The sequence below is a fragment of the Papilio xuthus genome, unplaced genomic scaffold, assembly GCF_000836235.2.
Source record: "Papilio xuthus unplaced genomic scaffold, Pxut_1.1 DF826945.1, whole genome shotgun sequence".
NCBI classification, from domain to species: domain Eukaryota; kingdom Metazoa; phylum Arthropoda; class Insecta; order Lepidoptera; family Papilionidae; genus Papilio; species Papilio xuthus.
In genome coordinates, this window is record NW_013531704.1 from 4,248,266 (window position 1) to 4,269,482 (window position 21,217).

At 36.3% G+C, this 21,217-nt stretch overlaps 3 protein-coding genes across 4 annotated transcripts; 1 reads left to right on the top strand and 2 right to left on the bottom strand.

Moving 5' to 3' along the window:
- Positions 1-727: 727 nt before the first annotated feature.
- On the bottom strand, positions 728-12,340 carry LOC106121205 (nucleoprotein TPR). Of its 2 annotated transcripts, none has more exons than XM_013316738.1 (14): positions 12,131-12,340; positions 5,682-10,580; positions 5,293-5,540; positions 4,992-5,081; positions 4,775-4,904; positions 4,367-4,671; positions 4,016-4,144; positions 3,748-3,849; positions 3,381-3,561; positions 3,145-3,244; positions 2,727-2,917; positions 2,428-2,525; positions 2,138-2,255; positions 728-1,317 (listed from the first exon to the last, which is right to left on the bottom strand). In XM_013316738.1, the coding sequence occupies exons 1-14, from the start codon at positions 12,306-12,308 to the stop codon at positions 1,238-1,240; spliced, it is 6,849 nt and encodes a 2,282-aa protein (XP_013172192.1). In that variant the 5' UTR covers positions 12,309-12,340; the 3' UTR covers positions 728-1,237. The 2 variants fall into 2 exon arrangements, with proteins under 2 accessions (XP_013172192.1, XP_013172190.1); XM_013316736.1 differs by having other exon boundaries at positions 2,138-2,264.
- A 299-nt stretch (positions 12,341-12,639) lies between these two features.
- Pka-R1 (protein kinase, cAMP-dependent, regulatory subunit type 1) lies at positions 12,640-15,390 on the top strand. Its single transcript, XM_013316490.1, has 7 exons — positions 12,640-12,828; positions 13,499-13,660; positions 13,744-13,944; positions 14,150-14,369; positions 14,534-14,656; positions 14,760-14,949; positions 15,105-15,390. Exons 1-7 carry the CDS (start codon positions 12,667-12,669, stop codon positions 15,187-15,189), a joined length of 1,143 nt encoding a protein of 380 aa, XP_013171944.1. The 5' UTR covers positions 12,640-12,666; the 3' UTR covers positions 15,190-15,390.
- Positions 15,391-16,887: 1,497 nt separating this feature from the next.
- Positions 16,888-21,043, bottom strand: RecQ4 (RecQ4 helicase). The gene has a single exon (XM_013316696.1). It carries the CDS (start codon positions 20,791-20,793, stop codon positions 16,972-16,974), a length of 3,822 nt encoding a protein of 1,273 aa, XP_013172150.1. The 5' UTR covers positions 20,794-21,043; the 3' UTR covers positions 16,888-16,971.
- Positions 21,044-21,217: the final 174 nt, after the last annotated feature.

The window sequence follows — 21,217 nt, forward strand, 5'->3', positions numbered from 1 at the left end:
AATAAGAGCTATCTATAAATGTATGTATGCTTCCATTGTTTTTTTTTTCTACTTTCTGGAGTACTGTAGAAGTAATATAAATTTTTTCTATACTGAAACAATGAAAAAAATTAGTAGATAACAAACAAGTTCTTTGTTCCATATTTTCGATTACATTGTATGAATAGATAGGTAAGTACTTTATTATGTTTTATCCTTCAGACTTCTATTTGCTTTGTATGGCATTGTTCAAAAAAACCTTAAATAGATGAAGATATATTTTTTAATATTTTTCTCAGAAGTAGAAACAAACTGTTAGTGCGATGACCTTTCGATGAAATCGTTACCTAAATGCATAATACGATTGTGGATTAAGTATGCGGCACACATAAACTGTATAAGTGTAGTGAAGGCAAGCACCATTTACCTTATTTTGGAAAGACACATACAAACAATTGCTATCTCTGTTTTATTTAAACAGATTGTGAGGATGACAATATTTTTACACACGTTTCGGCAGTGTGAACTCTATATTTCCTCGGATATCTTACTAATATTATAAATGCGAATGTTTTGTTGGACAGATGCATGGCTGCATGAATCTTGGTGAAATTTGGCATAGATGTACAACACAGTCTGGAAGAACAAATAGGGTACAATTAAGTTTTTTTTTAATCCCGCGCGGACGGACTCGCGGACCACTAGGTATAGAATAAACATTGTTTTTAACGGATGAATAAAACACATGTTGTTGGAATAAATTTATTAGGAATAAAATACTAATGTTTGGAAATGTTCTTACACTAGTACCACAAAGATTAAAATGTCGGTGATGTTACAGAATACGAGATGAATAATTAATGTCTAATTAATATAAGATGCCTTGAGTGGCTAAAACATTTAAACTATTTCTTCTAAACACTATTGAATATATGTATGTTTAACCTATTCCATTGAGTCATACTATTTACGTAAAGGAGACATTGAACTAATCCTAATGCCAGTTATACACATCAATATTCTTATAAAACAATCACATACTCTTACAATCATAAAATTATTAAAATTATTCAGCCACATCACACTAATGATGTAAAATATTTATGAGCAACATAAAGTGTAGAAAATGTTGACAATAAACATAATTTTTCCAAAGTTATAAAAATGCTTTTTTAAATCGAACCAATTTTATAACTTATTAGTGAAATGTTTAAAGTAAATAGGTTTATATTAAAAAAAAGTAACAATGAATATCTATTTAGAACCTCATGTAATGAGACCTACGTGGCGGTCGGCCTCTAGGCCTTAGGCCGCGCCCGCGCGCTCCGCTCTCACTGTCTGCAACAAAAACATTAACATCGCTCATGTACCAAATCCTTGACATGTTCCAAATTATTCTGCAGACTTTATACAAAATGTACAAATGTTTCTTATATGTAGTTTTTTTATATTCATAACAAAAACAAAACATTAAGAAATAGAGTACCAACTTTTGACGTAGACTGTGATTTAATAAATCCTAAAGAACACACATTTGTACTTTATCAGATGCCATAAATAGCCGTGATAAGAAGGTACGTAAAAATACTTAATTCTTAGCACACATTATATTTGTTAAAAAACATACCAAGATAGTTGAAATAAATGGGTTGAGTGCAAGTTGTTAAAATATAAGGTTGAAAGAATGTTCATTATGAAATAATGGAAGTACATATCGGGCGATGCACCACTAAAATTTGTTACAGATTGCGGTCGGTTAGTGTGGGCCGTTTATTAATATAAAACTGGTTTTATTTCCTAAAGGTGTGGCGATGAACTTTGTAATATTCTCGATGTTGGAAATAATCACATTATATCTGCATTACACATTGGCGCTCTTGGTACCGTTCTGTGGGTGTTTTGTCACTCCGTAAAATTGTTTAGAGCAGAGATTACCATTTTTTTGTCTTTGGTAATCCATGGTGCTAAGTTTCTACTTTTTTCCCATTTCCAAAACATGTGGAGTTATGGTTAAGATTAGATCTAATAAGGGAAAAATAGAAAGATAAGCATTACATTTCGTTGAGTAAGGCTTTATTCACTGCTAATGCAGACTCCTGATGGGTTTTCAGTGAAGACCATGGTGACAGTTTTGAGAGACATAGTATAGTGAATGTACCTGCGGCACGCATCCAGCGCTGGTGCGGGGAGTGCACGGCGGGTGAGTGCGCGGGGCGGCGCGTGCCGAGGACGGGCGCGGGCGAGCTGGCCTCCGCCTCGCGTCCCTCCTCCGCTATCTGTGGCGGCTACCATCACAATACCATACAACTATTAATGTATACATTTTTTATGGAACCAAACGAGGAAGTAGTGTACAATAAGACGAGAATTATGCATTATCTCACAAAGTAAATATGGGCTTAAGGCTAAAAAATTCCATTCTTAAAAGTGTAGTGCAGGGCAAGTGACCTGTTGCGGCGAGGAGGGCTCGCTGCCCTGCGAGCTGACGGCCGCCGCCTCCTCCTCCGCGCGCGACTCCTCCCACTGCGACTCCGTGCCTTCGGAACCTAACAACAGAAATACCTTTATATCAGAAAAAATCGACTTCTGTTACTTCAATGTAGCACTGGATTATTAATTCGTAGAAGACTTTTAATACTTTTTAAAAACTTATATATTTTTTTGCATCTAAAGCATTTGCAACTTGATAAAATACACAAACGATTATTAATTGATGTGTGTGTGTGTTTGTGTGTGTGTGTACTGACGTCGGTCGGTGTGCGAGCGGGCGGTGTGGGGCTGGGGGGCGTGTGCGGCGTGTGGCGGGGGCAGGGCGGCGGCGAGGTCCGCGTGCGTGTCGTGGTGCGAGGCGGCGCCCTCCGCGAACGTGAAGCGCGCGCCGCCCGCCGCCTCCGCGTCCCCGCCCGCGCCCAGCGGCGACACTACCGCCTCACCAAACCTGCATTAAACAATTAAACTTACTTATATGGTGGTAAAATTCTGAATGGACCAAACTTGATTTTCAATCAATTTCCATTCTACATTTCGTACTTTTCTACTTTCGTATATTATTAATTAATTAGAGTAAGTACAAGTGATATAATTTTGAACATTTTATAAACTATAATACAAAGCATTTTAGGTTTTTAGGAACGTAGGATATTTAGCAAGGCAGCGACAGATTACCCGTCGTTTCGCCTGGGCACGTAGAGCGTAGGAGTGGATGGCACGATACTGTCGTCCCCGTCGTCGCCGCCGCTCCCGCCCAGAGACAGCGCGCCGCTCGCTGCACATTAACATTCTCTTTCGTATCCACAAATACATAAACAACACATTCAAATCTAAGTTTGTTGGGGCAATAATATCGCTCTTATATGTGTGCGATATTTCCGTGTGTCTGTCGTGTGTCGGCTGGCACTCACGCTCAGTGCCGCTGCTGATGGCCTCTATCTGCGGATGGTGTGGTGCGGGCTCGCTGTCGGCTTCGCGCGCTGCGTCCGCCGCCGCGCCGCCCGCCTCGCGCCCCTCCACCTCCTCCCCGTCCTCGCCATCGTCACCCTCCTCACCCGCGCCGCCCGCCTCCGGGGACTGCGCCGGCGAATCCTAGCACATAACACATTATTATATAAGCATTTACTTACAACCCAAAGGTCACGTCTGCTTATGTTCATGTGCCAAGAATGTTCTACCACCCCCGCAAATACTTTCATTGTTCATTTTAACATACATAAATTTTAATGTGATGTTATTGTTTATTCAAAACTGGATGCTTTTCAATAATTCGCTTACTTGAGTAGCGGCGTTTTCGCCATCGTCACCTTCTGCTTCTTCCTCCTCGCCACCCTCTTCTTCTTGCTCTTCCTCCATATCCTCTTCGTCATCTTCGGCTTCCTGTACAATAAGTGTGTGTGTTGTTAGTGTAAAATTTAAAAAGTAGCCTATAATATTTCCACAATACAAAGCTGCTCCTGCCAATTCCAGTCATGGATAACTTCTATGATGTTACTGAAGCAGCAAAACTATAACAATTATGGACGACAAATAAAGGATCATATACCCTGTACATGGTGCCGGTGCATCGCTCGTCATCCTCCTCAGAGTCCACCACGATCACGCCCTCGTCATCCTGGTCGCAGCGTGACGATGTCGGCACCTGGTACTCTACTTCCACTGATCTTTCGAAACCCTAAATAATTTAAACAATCGACTAAATATTTTCATAAAACGACTAGGACTATAGTAATAGTAACAAACTAGTGCAACAAAAGTGTTGCAAAATTGTATTATTAAGTGAGATAAAATAGGTAAAAAAGGGTGAGATAGGTAGGCGAATAGTTTTATGCCATATCTGAATAAAAAAAATCACATTTAAAATAGTTGCATTCTAAGAGTACACGGTGAGCAATACCTGTACGCGAGTCCTCTTCGAAGAGACCGGTCTGGCTTGCAGACGTCGCTTGGCTGGTCGAGTTTCTGTTGGGGGATGAGACGTGCTGACGCCGGGCGGAGCATTCGAGGTGCTGACGCCGGGCACCGCCTGGGATGTGCTAACGCCGGGGGCCGCATGTGACGTGCTGACGCCGGGGGCCGCGTGTGATGTGCTGACGCCGGGCACCACGTGCGAGGTGCTGACTCCGGGCGCCGTGTGCGAGGTGCTGACGCCGCTAGACGTCTGAGCCACCGCCGCCGACGTTGGCGTCGCGCTTGAGGCGCCTGTTATTTAAATTTGCATTATTTTCGTACTTCATAAGGGACACTTGAGAGAGAGCATAAATGGACACGTTTTAAGTGGTGCTATGTCGAATATAAAAGTTACCGGGCTGTGCGGCGGTAGGCGCGGGGGTGGCGGCGGCGCTGGGCGCGGGCGAGCTGCCGGCGGCGCTGGCTGTGGTCGCACCGCTCGCGCCGCTCGGCACCTCGATGCGAGGCATTACTAACGCCACCGCCTACATACATAAGAACAATACGTTTTTTTTTAATAACTATTCTTCTTAAGATAATCATTTTTATAATTGCATAAAAATGAGACATACTTGCTGCGGCGCCTGGGAATGTGAAGAAGACTGAGCATTGTTGTCACTAGATCCGGAGCTTCCCATACCAGCCTCGCTCGTGTCCATGTCCTGCAAATAAGAATAGATATAACCACATCTAAATAATGAGTCTAAATAGATTAAACGTGCGGGCATATGGACTGATATAAATGATATACGTATATATAGAAATAATGGCCCAGAAATTATTAGATATCCTTTTCTTTCTTTTTACTATTTCTAAAGTAAAGTCTTATAATTATATTAGCGTAAAGCAATTGATTATAACAAAATAAAATACTTGAGTGGACTCTGGCGGTGCGGAAGCAGAAGCGGAGGTGGCGGCGACTGCGGAGGTGGCGGATGCTGATGCGGAGGCGGCGGGCGCGAGAGCAGCGCGCTGCAACGGACGCGACGAGGAGGCCGGCATATACTCGGTGGTGTGAGCGTCGTGCGGCGCGGTCGGTCCCACTTGCGCCATCGGCCGGATTGACGCCAGCGGAGTCTCGCCGCCGCGCCGGCTCGCCGTCACGCTCTGCTGCGCCACGCCTGTTTCACCCAAATATATATAACTTACTAATCGTAAAAGATAACTTTAATAATGCAACATTTCTTCAACTAAATAAAATCAATTCAAAATACATTTGTTTTAATTTTAATACATAATGTAAATAATTGTGAATAATTTACCTGCCATCGGTTTTATATTAGCTGTCGGAGGATCCGAGGTGACCTTCTCTGTCGTGGCTTGCTGTTTACCCGCGGAAGATTGATTTGCCAGTTGTCTTTGAAGCATATTCACTTTTTGGAGGAGAGCTTCGACTTCTCTTGTTTTCTCAGTTTGTACTTCAGTTTTTTCCTTTTCCAGACGAGACAGTCGACCGTCGTATTGAGATTTTAGTAAAGCTATCCGAACCTCGAGCTCCTCGCGCGTGCTTTGCTCGATCGCACCGATTTTACTTCGTAATTCATCTACCTCTCGGCTTAAGCTGTTTTTCGATTCGGTAAGCTGTACTATTTTGCTCTTTGCTTGTTTTAAAACTTGTTTCGCCTTTTCCTCCCTGTCCATATTAGCCGTGCGCAATGTTTCGAGTTCTTGCTTGAGCTTCTCGTTGCTCGCTTTTTCTCCCTGTACTTGGCCTTGGAGGTCACTCAATTGATCTTCCATTTTCTTAGAAGTCTCGGCCAACGCTACCCCCGCAGCGGCCGCTTCGCCTTCACTTTTCTTTTTATCTTCGTCCACGGTTTTAACCAGTTCTTCATATTGCCCTTTGTACTTCTTGGCAATTTTTCGAATTTGTAATTCTTTATTTCGTATATCGCTTAAAGAAGCGTCTTTGTCGTTCAAGTCTTCTAACAATTTTACATTGGTTTCCGAGAGATTATCGTGTGCTGCTTTTATTTTAGTTAGTTCCTCCGTAAGACGCGCCATATCGTCTTTAAGTGTCTGCACTTCCTCATTTAATTTCTTATTTTCTTCAACTAATTGGTTTTGTTGTCGCGATAATATAGTGTACTGTTCTTCCAATTTAGTCTTTTCAATTTTTAAAGCCCCCAATTCCTCATTGACTTTTTTAAGAGCTTCTTTTTCATTTGTCAACATTTTGGCAAGAGTTTCCCGTTCATTTTGTAGCCGTTTCCAATCTTCAGGACTTGTTTTATTTGCACGCTCAACTAAAGCATTTACTCTTGTTCTCCATCTTGCGCAGTCAGATTTTAGAGATGTGTTTTCCGACTGTAAGGTTTCATTTTTGGAGGTTAAATCAGCTACACTTTCTTGCAGTGGGTGTAGTTGCTCCTCCAAAGCTTTCGTAGCTTTAGTAAGTTCTTCTACTCTAGACGCCAATGTGTCCCTTTCTTCTCTTAGAACTCTGTTGCTATCAGTTAAAGCATCAAGGGTCTCTACTTTCCTCAAGATATCTGACTGCCTATTTACTGTCACCAAGCTAACTTCATACTTTTCTCTTTCGGCGGCAAGAGTTAATTTTGCTTCATCAAGTTGTTTTTCAGTAATTTCCAGTTGTGATCGTAGTCTCATAGTTTCTGCTTGTAAAATATCAAACTTAGCTAGGGCTATATCTTTTTCTTTTCTTAAGAATTTCACAATTCTGTACATCTGTTCAGACGATTTGGCATCATCTTCGTTAACCGACACACTCATATTTGAATCGTTGGCAGACTCATTAAGGCTTTCGGAATGTGAACGTGATGCATGGGCGACAGATAACTGTGTACCCAAAGCCTGGATCTGGTCATGTAAGACGGAATTTTGCTCACATATATCTTTAAATCTTTGTACAAGTTCTTCATTTTCTTTTGTGAGCGATTTTTGTCTTTCAAGCCATGAGGCCTTTTCTACTTCTAATTTTTCAAGTGTCTGATTCTTCAATGCAACTAATTCATTTAGTTCATTTTGAACCCTTGATAACTCTTCTTTGGTTTGAGCGAGTGTCTGAATATCAGATGAATGTAATATCATCTCATGTGTGTATTTGTCCTCAGCTTTTTGGACAGCCTCAGATAGTTTGGTGATTTCAGCTCGAGCACTTTCCAAATCTGTGCGATTTGACTCCAAATTTGATAATGCAACTGCTAACTCTTGCTTACAATTAGCTAATTCATTTTTCAAATTAATATTGATACTGGCGTACTCCCCATTGTTTTGGAGTGATAATTCAGCTTCTAGTTCTGAACATTTTTCCTCTAATTGTTGTACTTTTTGAGAATATTCAGCAAGTTTTATTTCAGTAGCAGTTTTGTAAGTGTCATATTCATCACTAAGAGATTTTATTCCCTTTTCCGCACCTTCCGAAATGTCACAGTACTGTTTTACATGCTCCTTTGCGTTATTTAATTGATCTGTGAGTGATTTAATTTCACCATCTTTATCAGATATTTTATTTTCCAATTCCTTTATTTTTTTGAGTGACTCTAATGTATTGTCTACATTAGGATCTAGGGCCTCTTTAAGTTTCCTAGCAAGTTCCTCATTTGCTTTATTTTTTTCGCTTAAGTCGTTCCTTAGAATCGTAATTTCCTTTCTCATTACATCAGCTGCTTTTTTCTCCTCTTCCATCCTCTCTTTAGCAGTTTCTGTTTGGCGTTCAAGGTGTGAAGCTAGTTCCCTGAATCTATTCTGCTCTTCTTGAAGTCTCATACGTATCGCTGAACATTCTCTTGTAGCTTCATCCAACCGCGATTCTATTTTGGTACGATTTTCTGTTTCTAAACGTTCTACACTAGCTTTAACAAGTTCCAAATTTTTAAGTAGCAGTGATTGTCCTTGCCTTTCGCGATTTAATATTTCTTTCTCAGTTTGCAATCTATGTTCAGTGTCTTTTAGTAATTTACATTCCAGTTTTAAATTTTCCAACTGTATTTCAGCTGTAGCTAATTTGTTTTGAGAATTTAATGCCTCATCTCTTAAGTGCTGTAATGACACTTCATGCTTAGCAATTGTGGCATTATATGTTTTATTTTTTTCTTCCAGTGAGCTAATTTGCTTCTTGTAAGTTGCAATATTCGTCTGCAAAATTTTAAGTCTTTCATTATTAAATTCTGCCGTAGAGGCAAATTTGCTATTTGCAGCTGTTAATTTTGATATTTCTTGTCTCATATTGTCAATTTGTTCAAATAACATCCTCTCATTTGTAACTTTTTCCTCTTTATAGGTTTTGAATTCTTCCTTTAGAAGCTCAAGTTGTTTTTCTGTTTCATTGTATTTAATTTCGAAGGCTAATGATACATCAGATTGTGAAGGTTTAGAAGTTTTTTCTGGTCTAGTCTGGTCCATCTCAAAGGAGTCTCCTTTCTCCAAATCGGAAGTGTCTAATACAGATGACAATTCATGGCGCTTACCTTTCATGTGGTCGTGATACAACTTTTTAAACATATCACGTTGTCTTATAAGACCAGTAACCATTTTCGTCTGCCTATCTTGGGCCTCAGTAAGCTCTGATATGCGAGTTTTTAAGGAATCTATTTTATTCTGCATTTCTCCAGTTTCAAACTGCTCCTTATGCTTTTCAAGCTCTTCTTGCTTGTCAGTTAGTTCACGAATCATTCGTAGAAGTTTTTGATTATTAGATTGTAATTCTTGAATATCACTGAATGTCACCAGGGTTTTAGACATAATTCGTGAGGAATTATTATCTGAAGCATTTGAGGTGTTTGATTCAGCATGGGATGCATCATGGTCACCATTTAATAACCCACCTCGACTGTGCTCAATTTCTTTTAATAAAAAGCAAACTTGTCTACCTAAATCTGCTAACTCTCCTTTTAATTTGACATTTTCTCTGTTGTAATGATTTGAAAGTCTAGATGCCTCATTGTAATCATCTCTAAGCCTATTGCATTCAATTGTTAACAATTCGATTTGCTGTGATAAAGCTGAGTTGCAATCTAAAGTCTCCTCATACTCAGCCCTTTGTTTTTGTAACATAGGTGCTCTCTCTTCCAATTCTTGAACAATGTTATTGATTGTTGTTGTAAGTCTTCTATTCTCTTCTTTCTCTCGACTTAAATCATCAGTTACTTTAACTAATTGCGAATAAATCTGTGTCAATGACATTCCAGATTTTAAAAGTTTACTTGCAGTTGCCGCAGATGGTGCCAAATCGCTAAGTGCCATATCTAAGTTCTGTGCAGCTGCTGCTTTAATTAGATCATTAGCATGTTCCAATTCATTTTTTAGTGATGATATTACCTCATTTTTCTTTTCCATTAATTCTTCATGGTCTTTTTCCGCTTGTTTATATTTTGTTTCTAATTCGCCATATTTCTCAGTAGCTTCATTCAAGAGTTTTTGTAGCTCGCTTATGCCTTCACTAAGTTCTGTGGCCTTGGCTTCAGAATCATCATGCATTGTTTTTAATAAATCAGCAAGTTTAGTTTTAGCTTCAAGTTCTGTTTTGTAATTTTCAGTTATTTTCTTTTCTATATCTCTCTGTTCCACTAATCTTTGACTAAGATTTTCGGCACGATCAGTTAGTTTCTTCTTCATTTCATTGAGTTGTTCAATGGTGTCATTAGCCGATTTCAATTCTTCAGTTTTTTTGGATAATTCTGCTTCTAAACCAACTAAACGGCTTGTATTATTTAATCTGTGTGTTTGTAATTCTGAAGTTAAACTATTAACTTCCTCAGTGAGACTAGCTATTTGAGTGTTTAATAGAACCCTTTCTTGCTCCATACGTTTTTCGCGATATTGCAAAGCTAATTCCTTACTTTGGATATCATTATTTAATGTAAGTGCTTCACATTTTGAATCAATAGCAGCACGCAGTTGTTCAGAAAGGGAAGTTTCATTAGCAATTAACATTTCTATTTTGGCATTTCGCCGTTCCAAAATATGGGTCAGGTCATTTCGTTCATCAACTGCAGCATCTCTAGCATTTTTAAGAGAAATTATTTCATTTTCCAATTGAACAATTTTTTCATTTGCTTTATTTAAATCTGCAGTTAGAGTCCCTACTTGCTTTTCAAGTTCAGCAACTGTTTCATCGGCAATTTGAAATTTTTTGGATGTTACTTCATATTTTGATTTCAATTCTAATATTGTTGCCTCTGCTGCTGTTATCTTGTCATCTGAAACATTATAACAGTAAGAGAAATTAAAATTTTACACTTATAAAGAGGAATTTTTAAAATGTTGTATGGAGAATAAACACAAAACTACAATACCAATTCTACAAATGCTTTAGAAATATATCATATTACCACTGAGATAGATTATGATTTAAAATCCAGGCAGACAAAGACTTATTCAAAGACTAGTGTAAAATAAGGATCATATATATGGCTAGAAAAAACAGATAATGGAAAGACTGAAGGATTACAATTAAATCCATGACATATTATGTCAAGCAGTGGATTCAAGCTTGACTTTTATTATATTACTGTTTAAATTTCCTGGTGTTTAACAAAATATATGTGACAAAATAGTGTCAGAAAATAATGAATGAATGTCACACTCATATTTATATAAAAAAAAAACATTTTATTCCTCTCAAGTTTTATAGAATTAATACGATATTTTTTAATTATCAGGAAAAAAATCAGGTTACATTGAATTCACATAAGAACTTAAATATGTAATCATTATTTTTTTTTACTCAAATGAATAACAAGTTAATTTTTTTAAAATTCTGTAAAAACATGACATGATCAGACACAATACTATGAGACCTTTTATTAATGAAAGCTGAAAGCTATGCCATATGGAGATGAAATGAATGGGTGCTGAGTAGGTAAATGTCATTGCAAATTTTAGGAATAGAACATGTAGAATCAATTTTACAAGCAATATATTGCATGTAAATATACACACACACTGACAGATTAATTACAATATACAAATAATTAGGTTCTTCTAGATACATTGCATTATTTTATTTCAAAACATGATCAGTACTGGCAACAGATAATGCTAATGTTTTTGTGGTAATTAAAAAAAAGCTATGTGTTTTATAAAAGAGTAACATATTTAATAATATTATTTAAATCAATATGTAGGTACATTAAACAATATTATTATGGCGGACCAAGGATATATGGAGGACCAAAACCTTAAAAATTATAATATTAAGCTGTATAATTCAGAAAGGTAAAGTATCAACATACTGATACTATTATACATACAAAAAAGGTGCCAAGGCAAGATAAACAAAAACAACCACATCAATTACTGAAGAGTGTTGGAACTGAATGCATATATTTGAATTTTCAATATTACAGCAACCAATGCTCTTCAAAAATTCGTGTTTGGTTATAACAAGACCGCAGCTTTTTTAAAGGTTATTACCATTACAATTATCATATTTTTTAACAAATGGTGGTCAAAGCAGGATTTGTGGTTTGATTTTAGGTGTATGTTTTTTCTTTCAAAATGCAAAACCTAGAAGCTTCAAAAAACAATTGATACAAGAATGATTGTTTAATATTTTTTAGTAGTTTATGCATAAAAATGTGACTAGAAAAACAGTATGTGATGAACAATGCACAGACCAATACATACAAATCTTACCCACAAAAATAATTGTTGGTGGTTATGGCTTTACAAAGAAATTACTAAAATTGACTAATAACCGTATGAACGAACACGAAAGCTTTTACAACAAAAAAGGCCGGTTTCTTACCAATTTGTGTTTTGCTGGTTTCTAGAAGAGCCTTGGAGGTCATGTATTCCTCAAATTTTGTATCAATATATGTGTTGATTTTGTTTGCGACGCCATTTGGTAAATTGGCAATCTCGGTTTCTGATAAAACATTGTTTAAGTGATTTTTATCACCGGCTTCCACACTTTCGGCATCCATCTTTGTCGCAAAACTCAAACGCGACCCATAACCAAAGAGCATATAAAAGATTGTCTATTTATAACCATAAACTGCCATTACCATACCATAAACCACATTTACTCATAAACCATCGCGCGTATTCTGCTATGACAAAAAATTACACAACATCTCGATACAACGAACGGTTGTTAAGATTTATTTAACCACGTAGCTTTTAAGCAGTCCGTGTGCACTCAGTACTGTTACCTGCTGAATTTTTAAGTTGAAGAGTGGATTTATTTATTTACTCTTCGCTAAGTAGTCTATGGAGGGATCATAGACCATCGTTTAGGTCTAATATACTCTTTGGGTTTTGACATTTGACATAATCGTAGAAATGGAATCAATGGAGGAACAACAATGTTTACATCAATGTGAAAGTTACATTCAAACCCATAATATTCAACTGCTTTTAAAAGATTGTATTGTTCAACTTTGCTTAAATAAACCTGAAAATCCAGTCACGTTTTTACGACAATATTTCCAAAAATTGGAACGGGTTAGTTGTATAAAGGTTATGATATTTTTTAATTGTGTCAATAATGAACTCATTAACAATTAGAGATGAAGAAAAATAAGGTAGTAAGTCTCGTGATATATTAGATACAAACCTTTCTTGTAACGCTTCATCAATATTAAGGAAACAATCGTGTGATTGCTAAATAAATCAATTATCCATAGTATTCATAACACGCCATTATGTCTTTGTCTAATCAAAATATTCTAAAGCAAGATTAGGTTTGATGAAATGGGACTTGTTGAGGACTTGTGAATTCTTAAATAACGGGTAATATAACATTGGGTGGTAACTAAACTTTGATAAAATAAAATAGAATGTTCCTATCTTAAAAGAAAAAAACATTATATCCAACTCATCTTACAGCAGCAAATACACTTTTTTATGTTTAAATCATTTGTTACTAGCGGCACATCTTGATTCCGCAGTGTGGTACATATGTAGGCAACCTGTAGAATCTCCCAGAACTTATAATTAGTTCTGTTTGCAACAAGAAATATTAAGATCAACAATAAAAATAAAATGTAAACATTAAAATGACTAAAATTGGTAAAATTTGGACATTATGTAGTGTGAATAAACAAATTTACATATTTTTTTACCTTTTTTATTTGTACCAAATATATATCCTTATACTATTTTGATGTGGTAGGAGCAAGTGAAGGCGGCGGCGGCGGCCGCGGCGACGTCAGAGGGCGAGGGTGATGGCGAGCTATCCCCCCTGCCTCTGCCCGCCGGACAGCCGCCGCGTCGCCGCGGGGGCATCAGCGCTGAACCCGTCACAGAGGAAGATGCAACCAGTTATGTTAAAAAGGTAATATTAAAGTATGTTATGCAATTATGGACAAAAAATTAATATTTAGAATATTAAATACATATTTCTTTTTGTTATTTTAGGTGGTGCCAAAAGACTACAAAACGATGGGCGCACTGTCGCGAGCGATCGCATCCAATGTGCTTTTCACACACCTAGACGAGTCGGAGCGAGCCGACATGTTCGACGCCATGTTCCCTGTGCAGTGTCTGCAGGGCGAGACTGTTATCCGTCAGGGTGATGAGGGTGATAACTTCTATATAATCGATTCTGGCGAAGTTGAGGTATGTGTATCTATTATTTAAAGTAATTGATTAAATTTAATGTGTTTAACAAAACTTTTAAGTCAATAACCTAAATTTAGACACAAACAAGAAAATTCTTAATGAAAGGAAAACTATGAAATAATGTGTATGGAAAATGTACATTTGTTTACAAAATTCTACCTTATTTTGCAACAAAGGTATAGCTAGTTATTGCTTACTGCAGGTGTTAGTTAACGGTGAGCTGGTGACTACAATCGGCGAGGGCGGCAGCTTCGGTGAGCTGGCGCTGATCTACGGCACGCCGCGAGCCGCTACGGTGCGCGCGCGCTCGCGCCTCAAGCTGTGGGGTCTCGACCGCGACTCCTACCGCCGCATCCTCATGGGCTCTACTATACGCAAGCGACGCATGTACGACGAGTTCCTCTCCAGAGTCTCCATTCTAGGTAAGATATAGTGTTTCATACACGACAGCAAAAGGTAACTGCAATTATACAATTGAAGATTTGTAACATTTTGTGGTCACCGTAATTCTCGCGAAGATTTGAATTAATATAATTTTGTACTTTACATCTTATTGTTTTAATATCAACTTTTTAATAATTTTCAGAGAGCTTAGAGAAATGGGAACGATTGACGGTGGCGGATGCACTGGAGCCAGTTTCATTCAATGACGAGGAAACTATAGTTCGGCAGGGTGAGCCCGGGAACGACTTTTACATCATTGTCGAAGGTCAGTTCTCTAATTGTTTTAAATATATTTGCAACAAAAATGTTATAACAAATATTTTAATCCCGAATCTGAGATCCTTATAGTTATAGTGTGTTGTGTGCAGGTACTGCGGTGGTTCTGCAGCAGCGCGGGCTGGGTGAGGGCGGGGGTGAGGGTGCCGGGGAGGCGGTGGAGGTGGGGCGGCTAGGGCCGTCCGACTACTTCGGAGAGATCGCGCTGCTGCTGGACCGGCCGCGCGCTGCCACCGTGCGCGCCGCCGGCAGCCTTAAGTGCGTCAAGCTCGACCGCGCCAGGTACGCCCACACACAACACTAACGTTATTTATTATGTAACCACACCTAACCTAACCTATGTTAGTGGGACTGCAACCATGTAACTTTTGCTAATTAATCGATTTAGTTATTAATTATTTATACTATTTTTAATATATTATTTGTTTTTGTTATAGATTCGAAAGGGTATTGGGGCTGTGCGCTGACATTTTGAAACGTAACATCGCCCAGTACAACAGCTTCGTGTCGCTATCCGTATAATAAATTGGGGTTTTTATTGATCACTAATAAATGAATTGCAATAAGCTGAAAAAACGCTCAAATTTATCGCAGTTAAATGTTAAGGCATATGTTTTTATGCAGAATCGTTAATGCACTTTTGTTTGTGAAAACTTCCTTAGATGACTTAATTATTTATTTTATTTCTAATTTTATTGGAGGCATAAACATAATTAACTTTTATTTGTTGTTAATACTATTTATTTACTAATTTTCATTTTAAGTGTGTCTGTTTTATTGTGTAAATTTAAATAAATATTGTAAATGTTAATGACTAAACAAGCAGTGCTTAAATATTTTATATGTTTTAATATTTTAAGTCGAAAAATGTAGATAAAATGATACCGTATTAAAGCTTTTGTCCTGTAATAAAAATATTCTAACAAATAAAATGCAATTTTTGCAAATGTATACAGACAACAACATTTAAAATTATATTTCTTAATCTTAGTAGCATTGTGAATCAGTAACAAGACAAAGACTTGATTATTTACCTACATGTTCTTGTATATCTTACGCTAAGATTCTTTACTTGGCTACATTTCTGTCTACTCTTTTGGTATTAGATCGTCATACAAAGAAAATCTGTAACTGGGAACAGTAATCGAAATCATTGGTTTGGATTTTTTTAAACAAAGTTCAACACAAAACAATTTCAACTTAATTATTAAAAAAAAAACTATGAAAATAAAAATCAGTCATACTAAAAATTATTCCGTCCACGTTATGAAATCATTAAATAATAATTTAATGATAAATCAATAAAATACGAGAAACAAAAGGATTTTATCCATAATATACCAGATTATTAAAAAAAACAACCACAAATTTCTCACTTTCTCAAATTATTTAGAAATTTTGGATGATATATATTGTTGGCCTCTGTTATGTTGTGAAAACTGATAAATGCATGATCTCATATTGGGCATATTGATTAAAAAACAAAATTTAACTCGTGTGTATTGCGTTTTCGGTACAAACTAGTTTCGGACCCGTCAGGATCAGGGGTCCTTCTTCAGTTACTTAAATTTTAATTCACTTGAGGAAAGAACCCCAATGGGTCTGAAACTACTCGGTACCTGAACAAGACTATACACTTGAGCTAAGACGTGGTTTTTAATTACAATGTATTATATGATAATGTCTAACGAGTTTTACTAGGCATAATGATAATTACCTGAATAGAACAATATGTTGTCCTTAAGGGAATGTCAGTGTAAGATATACTGCATCATAATAATTTATTGAATAAGGGATAACGCCAACTCGTTAACTAATTACCCACCCGGAATACGACAAGTGTGACACTATTATGATTCATTTTGTCTACATTTTCCCTTTTTTTGTTTTGTAAATAAATGAATGTTAATCTTCTAAACAATTTTGTTTTACAAACCCTACTACCTACCTTGATTCATTCCTTCTAAAAGTGTCTTGCTACACTACTCAACATTACAAAGCTACATATATTATATATCTGAAGTAAGTCATTAGGTAATTACACAAAACTAATTTTGTATAATAGATATAGAATCAGTAAATTAAAAAAAAATGTTTACAATAATATAATTTTGTGGTTATGGGATTGTGTGGAGGGCAAGTGAAATTTGAATAGTGAAGCTCTTCTTGTCTGACAACAACCTTCTTCTTACCTTTGTTGTATTTTCAGAAAAACGAAAGTTAAATAAAAAATAATAATATATTTTTTTTCAATTTGATTACATTTGAATAATTGTCCATAAACAGATTTAAGTTTAACCGAACTTATTTCATTTGAATTATTTGTTGTGTAGCTAATTTAGTTAGACCATGAAAATCTTCATGTATGTGAGATCTCCAAAACTTACATTTACCCCATACTAGAGCTGGAAAATTTGGTGATGATATTCCTTGAAATATTCTAGCTATACTTCTTCCTGTAAATTTGCAATCTTTATAAATAGCTATCAATGCGCGTATGTCACTAACAGCGTTATCAATGTCTATTGGTCGTTTGGGCAATTCAATGTTTGTTGGGAGGTCATTTTCTCTTGCAAAATAATGTCTTATGATAGACTTTAATTCATTTGATTTTTCTTGTAAAGTTTCTTCAGAGAAATTACTATTTTCTACAGAGTAATTACAGATCTGGCGAAATGCTTTATCAATTTCTTCAAGTTGGTATAAACTTGTTTCTTCTTGATTTTGGACAGATTTGTGTAAGTCATCTAAAATATTGTCAAGTTCCGCTGCCGATAGGTCACCTTGAGCTTTTATTCTAAAACCTAGAGTATTGAATTCAACTTTAAGTTCAGATCTTTTTGTTAGGCCATCAATTGTTTTCCATTCCAAATTTTTTAATTGATATTTAGTCATGCCACTTTCCCAACCGATAGCGGCAGCAGCTTCTATAACATTAAACTCTAAAACATTACTCTTTGTTATATTTGGATCCTTTTTACTTTCAATGAGATAAGCCATTGCAAGAGGAGGACAAGTTTTTGCTGCTTCTAATATTTTTTGTGGACCACCATATGACATTATTTTACACATAGTATACGCATTATTTAATACTTTTATATAATGTTTGGGGTGCAACTCGACATAACATAATAATGTTGCAATGTTCTCTGAAGGCATATCTAACTCTTCAACAGTGCTATCAATTGGTATTCCAACTTCATGGCCTTTACATCTTGAGTTGGTTGCTTTAGGACATTGACATGATACAAAAACTTTTTGGAGTAATCGTCTAATTACAGGCCTATCCACTGAATTTGCATAAATATGTTTTAATAATTCATTTTTATCATTGCTACTGTTGTTAATAAACACATGGCAAAAAGCTGGCAACCCATCTCGCCCTGCTCTGCCAACTTCTTGTACATAAGATTCAAAACTAGCCGGCATGTTGTAATGAATAATGCATCTTATATTTGATTTGTTTATACCCATACCAAAAGCAACTGTGGCAACAATAATTTTCAAAGTTCCATCCATGAAATGTTTTTGAATTTTCTTCCGTTGTGCAGCTGTCATGCCTGCATGATACGCTTCAGCAATGTATGACATCCTTTTTCTTTTCTTACTAGCCTTCTCCATATTAATTTTTCCAGGTTGAGATAAACAGGAGCGTAAAACTGCTGCAACCCTTTCACATTCATTTCTTCTTATGCAATATACAATTATTGAATTAAAATCAATTATTTTGTCAGAATTAAGAAATGTTACAAGTGCCCTGTCCTTATCTTTTTCAAAGGATGTAGACAGATGAAGATTATCTGGGAGAGAAGGGTTTTCCACAACACCATTTACACCATCAGGGATATGAATGTGGTCTATAACACTTTTAATAGTAGACTGACTGGCAGTTGCTGTTAACCCAAGAATACATTTAACATTTAACTTTTCTCTTAAAATACGACAAATCATTAAATAACTAGGTCTGAAGTTGTGGCTCCATTGTGAAACGCAGTGAGCTTCATCAATACACGCAAATGCTATTTTTGGTAATGATTTAAAAAGACCTGCAAAACCATTAGATGAGTCTCCAGATATCAATGCTTCTGGTGATATAAGAAGAATATTTATTTCGCCCTTTTTTAATAATTCCGTGATCTTACGCCTTTGCGTTGGTGGTTGATTTGTATGCAAGCATCCTGCTTTAAGGAAATCAGGCATACTTAATACTTGATCTTCCATTAATGACACAAGTGGTGATATAACCAAAGTGATGCATTTGTAATGTTGACTATAAATATAAGCAGGTAACTGGTAGCACAGGGATTTTCCACTTCCTGTTGACAAAATTAGTAATGTTGACTTGCCACATAAGATCCGCATAATTGCTTGTTCTTGCCCTGGACGAAATGATTGATGACCAAACATCTGCAGAGATTTATACAGCTCCTCAGTTGCCATACATTCTTCTGTTAATATAGGATGAATATTGTTATTTGATTCTGTTATGGGTGTCTCTTTTAATAATTTTATAAAATCATCTGGAATCTGACTAGATGAATATACACAAGTGCTCAATTCCTCCTCTATTGTTTCTTCACAAGTACCCTCTTTTTGAACAATTTTCTTCATATCTTCTAAAGTGGGTATTACATCATCAGAACTATTTTCTAATGGCAAAAGAGAGCTTTCTTTGTGAGCTCTGCAATATCTAGCCATGTGGCCTGTATTACCGCATTTGAAGCAAGTTACTTTTCCAGATTCTGGGAATTCCATTCCAGCATGCAAAGCTTTTTTATCTTTCCATTGTTTCTTTTTGTATTTAGAATAATTAAAATTTTTACGTCCTCTGACAAAAACTTTTTTTTCTATATTTATCTTAACAAAGTTATCATTAATTGTTCCGCTCAAAATTTTTGACTCCAATTTATCAAAGGCCTTTTCAGCATTATTTGTGGATGTTTCTTGAGGTGGTTTTATTGCATCTAAAAGTTCATGTACTTTAGTTGCTAGAGGCATAACTTCTTGGTCCATACCAAATGGCAAAAATTCTCTTATATCAGGTGGGCTTTCCTCAATGCCGTGAGTTTCTTGAGGTAATGTTTTCTTAATATTTTTAGCTCTTTGTCTACTAACATTCTTTTTCTCTACATTAAAATCTAATTCATTAATCTCAGTATGTTCTTTATGCCTGTCATTTAAGTCAGCCGTACTGTCACAATTTTCTGTTTTTCTCTTTTTAAGGGCAGGCTTAAGTTTTTTAATTACGTCTTCCTCTTCAGATTCACTATTTTCTATAAAGTCACAAGTTTTTTCAGTGGTGTTAGACAATGATATATTGCTTAAACCAAATTTTTCTACTACAGAAGTTTCTTTCGGAACTTTGTTTTCTACCATACTAAACTCATTATTTAGCCCACTAGCTCTTTCCAACCATTCTGTATTGATTTGACGTATTGAAGTGGTTTTTAAGTTATCAATGGAAACATTACCTGTGAAATGTATATTACCTTGATATTTCTTATTGACAGTTTTAGCCTCTATAGCAGAATTATTTTGTAAAATATCACAAGAGTCAGAATATTTTAATGCATCACTATCTATTATTTTACTATCACATATATCACTAAATAAATTTTCCTTATTGTTTCTAGATACTTCATTATCATCAAGCGGCTGCGACTGAGATTTCACTTGACAAAACTTCCTAGGATTTCTTATTGAAAACTTTCTATTCTGAAATAATTTTTTAGAAAGATTTTCGATAAATGGGCTTTGAGATGTTACAGCTTTCTGCGATTTCGAAGCCGTCAACAACTGCTCGATTTCTTGACCGCTCGGAAGAGCCGGCAACAGCAGTTCTTGATCAACAGGTCTAACTTCTGTCACAAAGTCAAGGTGTTTAATTTCAGGAGATCCAATTTCGTCTGTTTCAACTTCACAAATAGATAACGAATTTTCAAGTGCCTCGCTTTTTAAGTGAAAGTACTTTTTATATGCATATTTTATATTAGACGGTGCTTCCTTGATATCAAATTTGGAGGGAGTTCGTGCATGTTTAAGTTTAAAGTCTCTTTCCCATTTTTTCACTATTAATTTACATTTTATGTATGCTTTATCCGTGTTAATACTTTCGACTATATCCATCCTAAACAAAAATAGTTTATAATTCGATTATTTAATGATTTAAGAGCAAATTGCACAGCGCCGTTAAAAATCTCGCTTGACATTGACATCTATATTATTAACATTTGACGTTATATTTTGTCCTCCTTTGGGGCTGGGGTCTTGGCGCCTTTACCTTTTACGAGACAAGAACAATCGCGCAAATATCTCTTTTTTTTGTTAAATAAATATAGATAACCTAACCTACATATACAAGGATTTTTAAATATGCACACTTGTGTGTGTACATTCAATTTCACGTTTCATTTTTATTTTTACAAAAATAGTTTAAACAGCTGCTTCCTAAAATTAAGCCTAAACCTAGGTGGCGCTATTATCGCTGGCCTTAAACGTTAAAGGAGATGGGGAAGATTTTTCAAGTTTCAACATTGGCCTGTTTAAACCC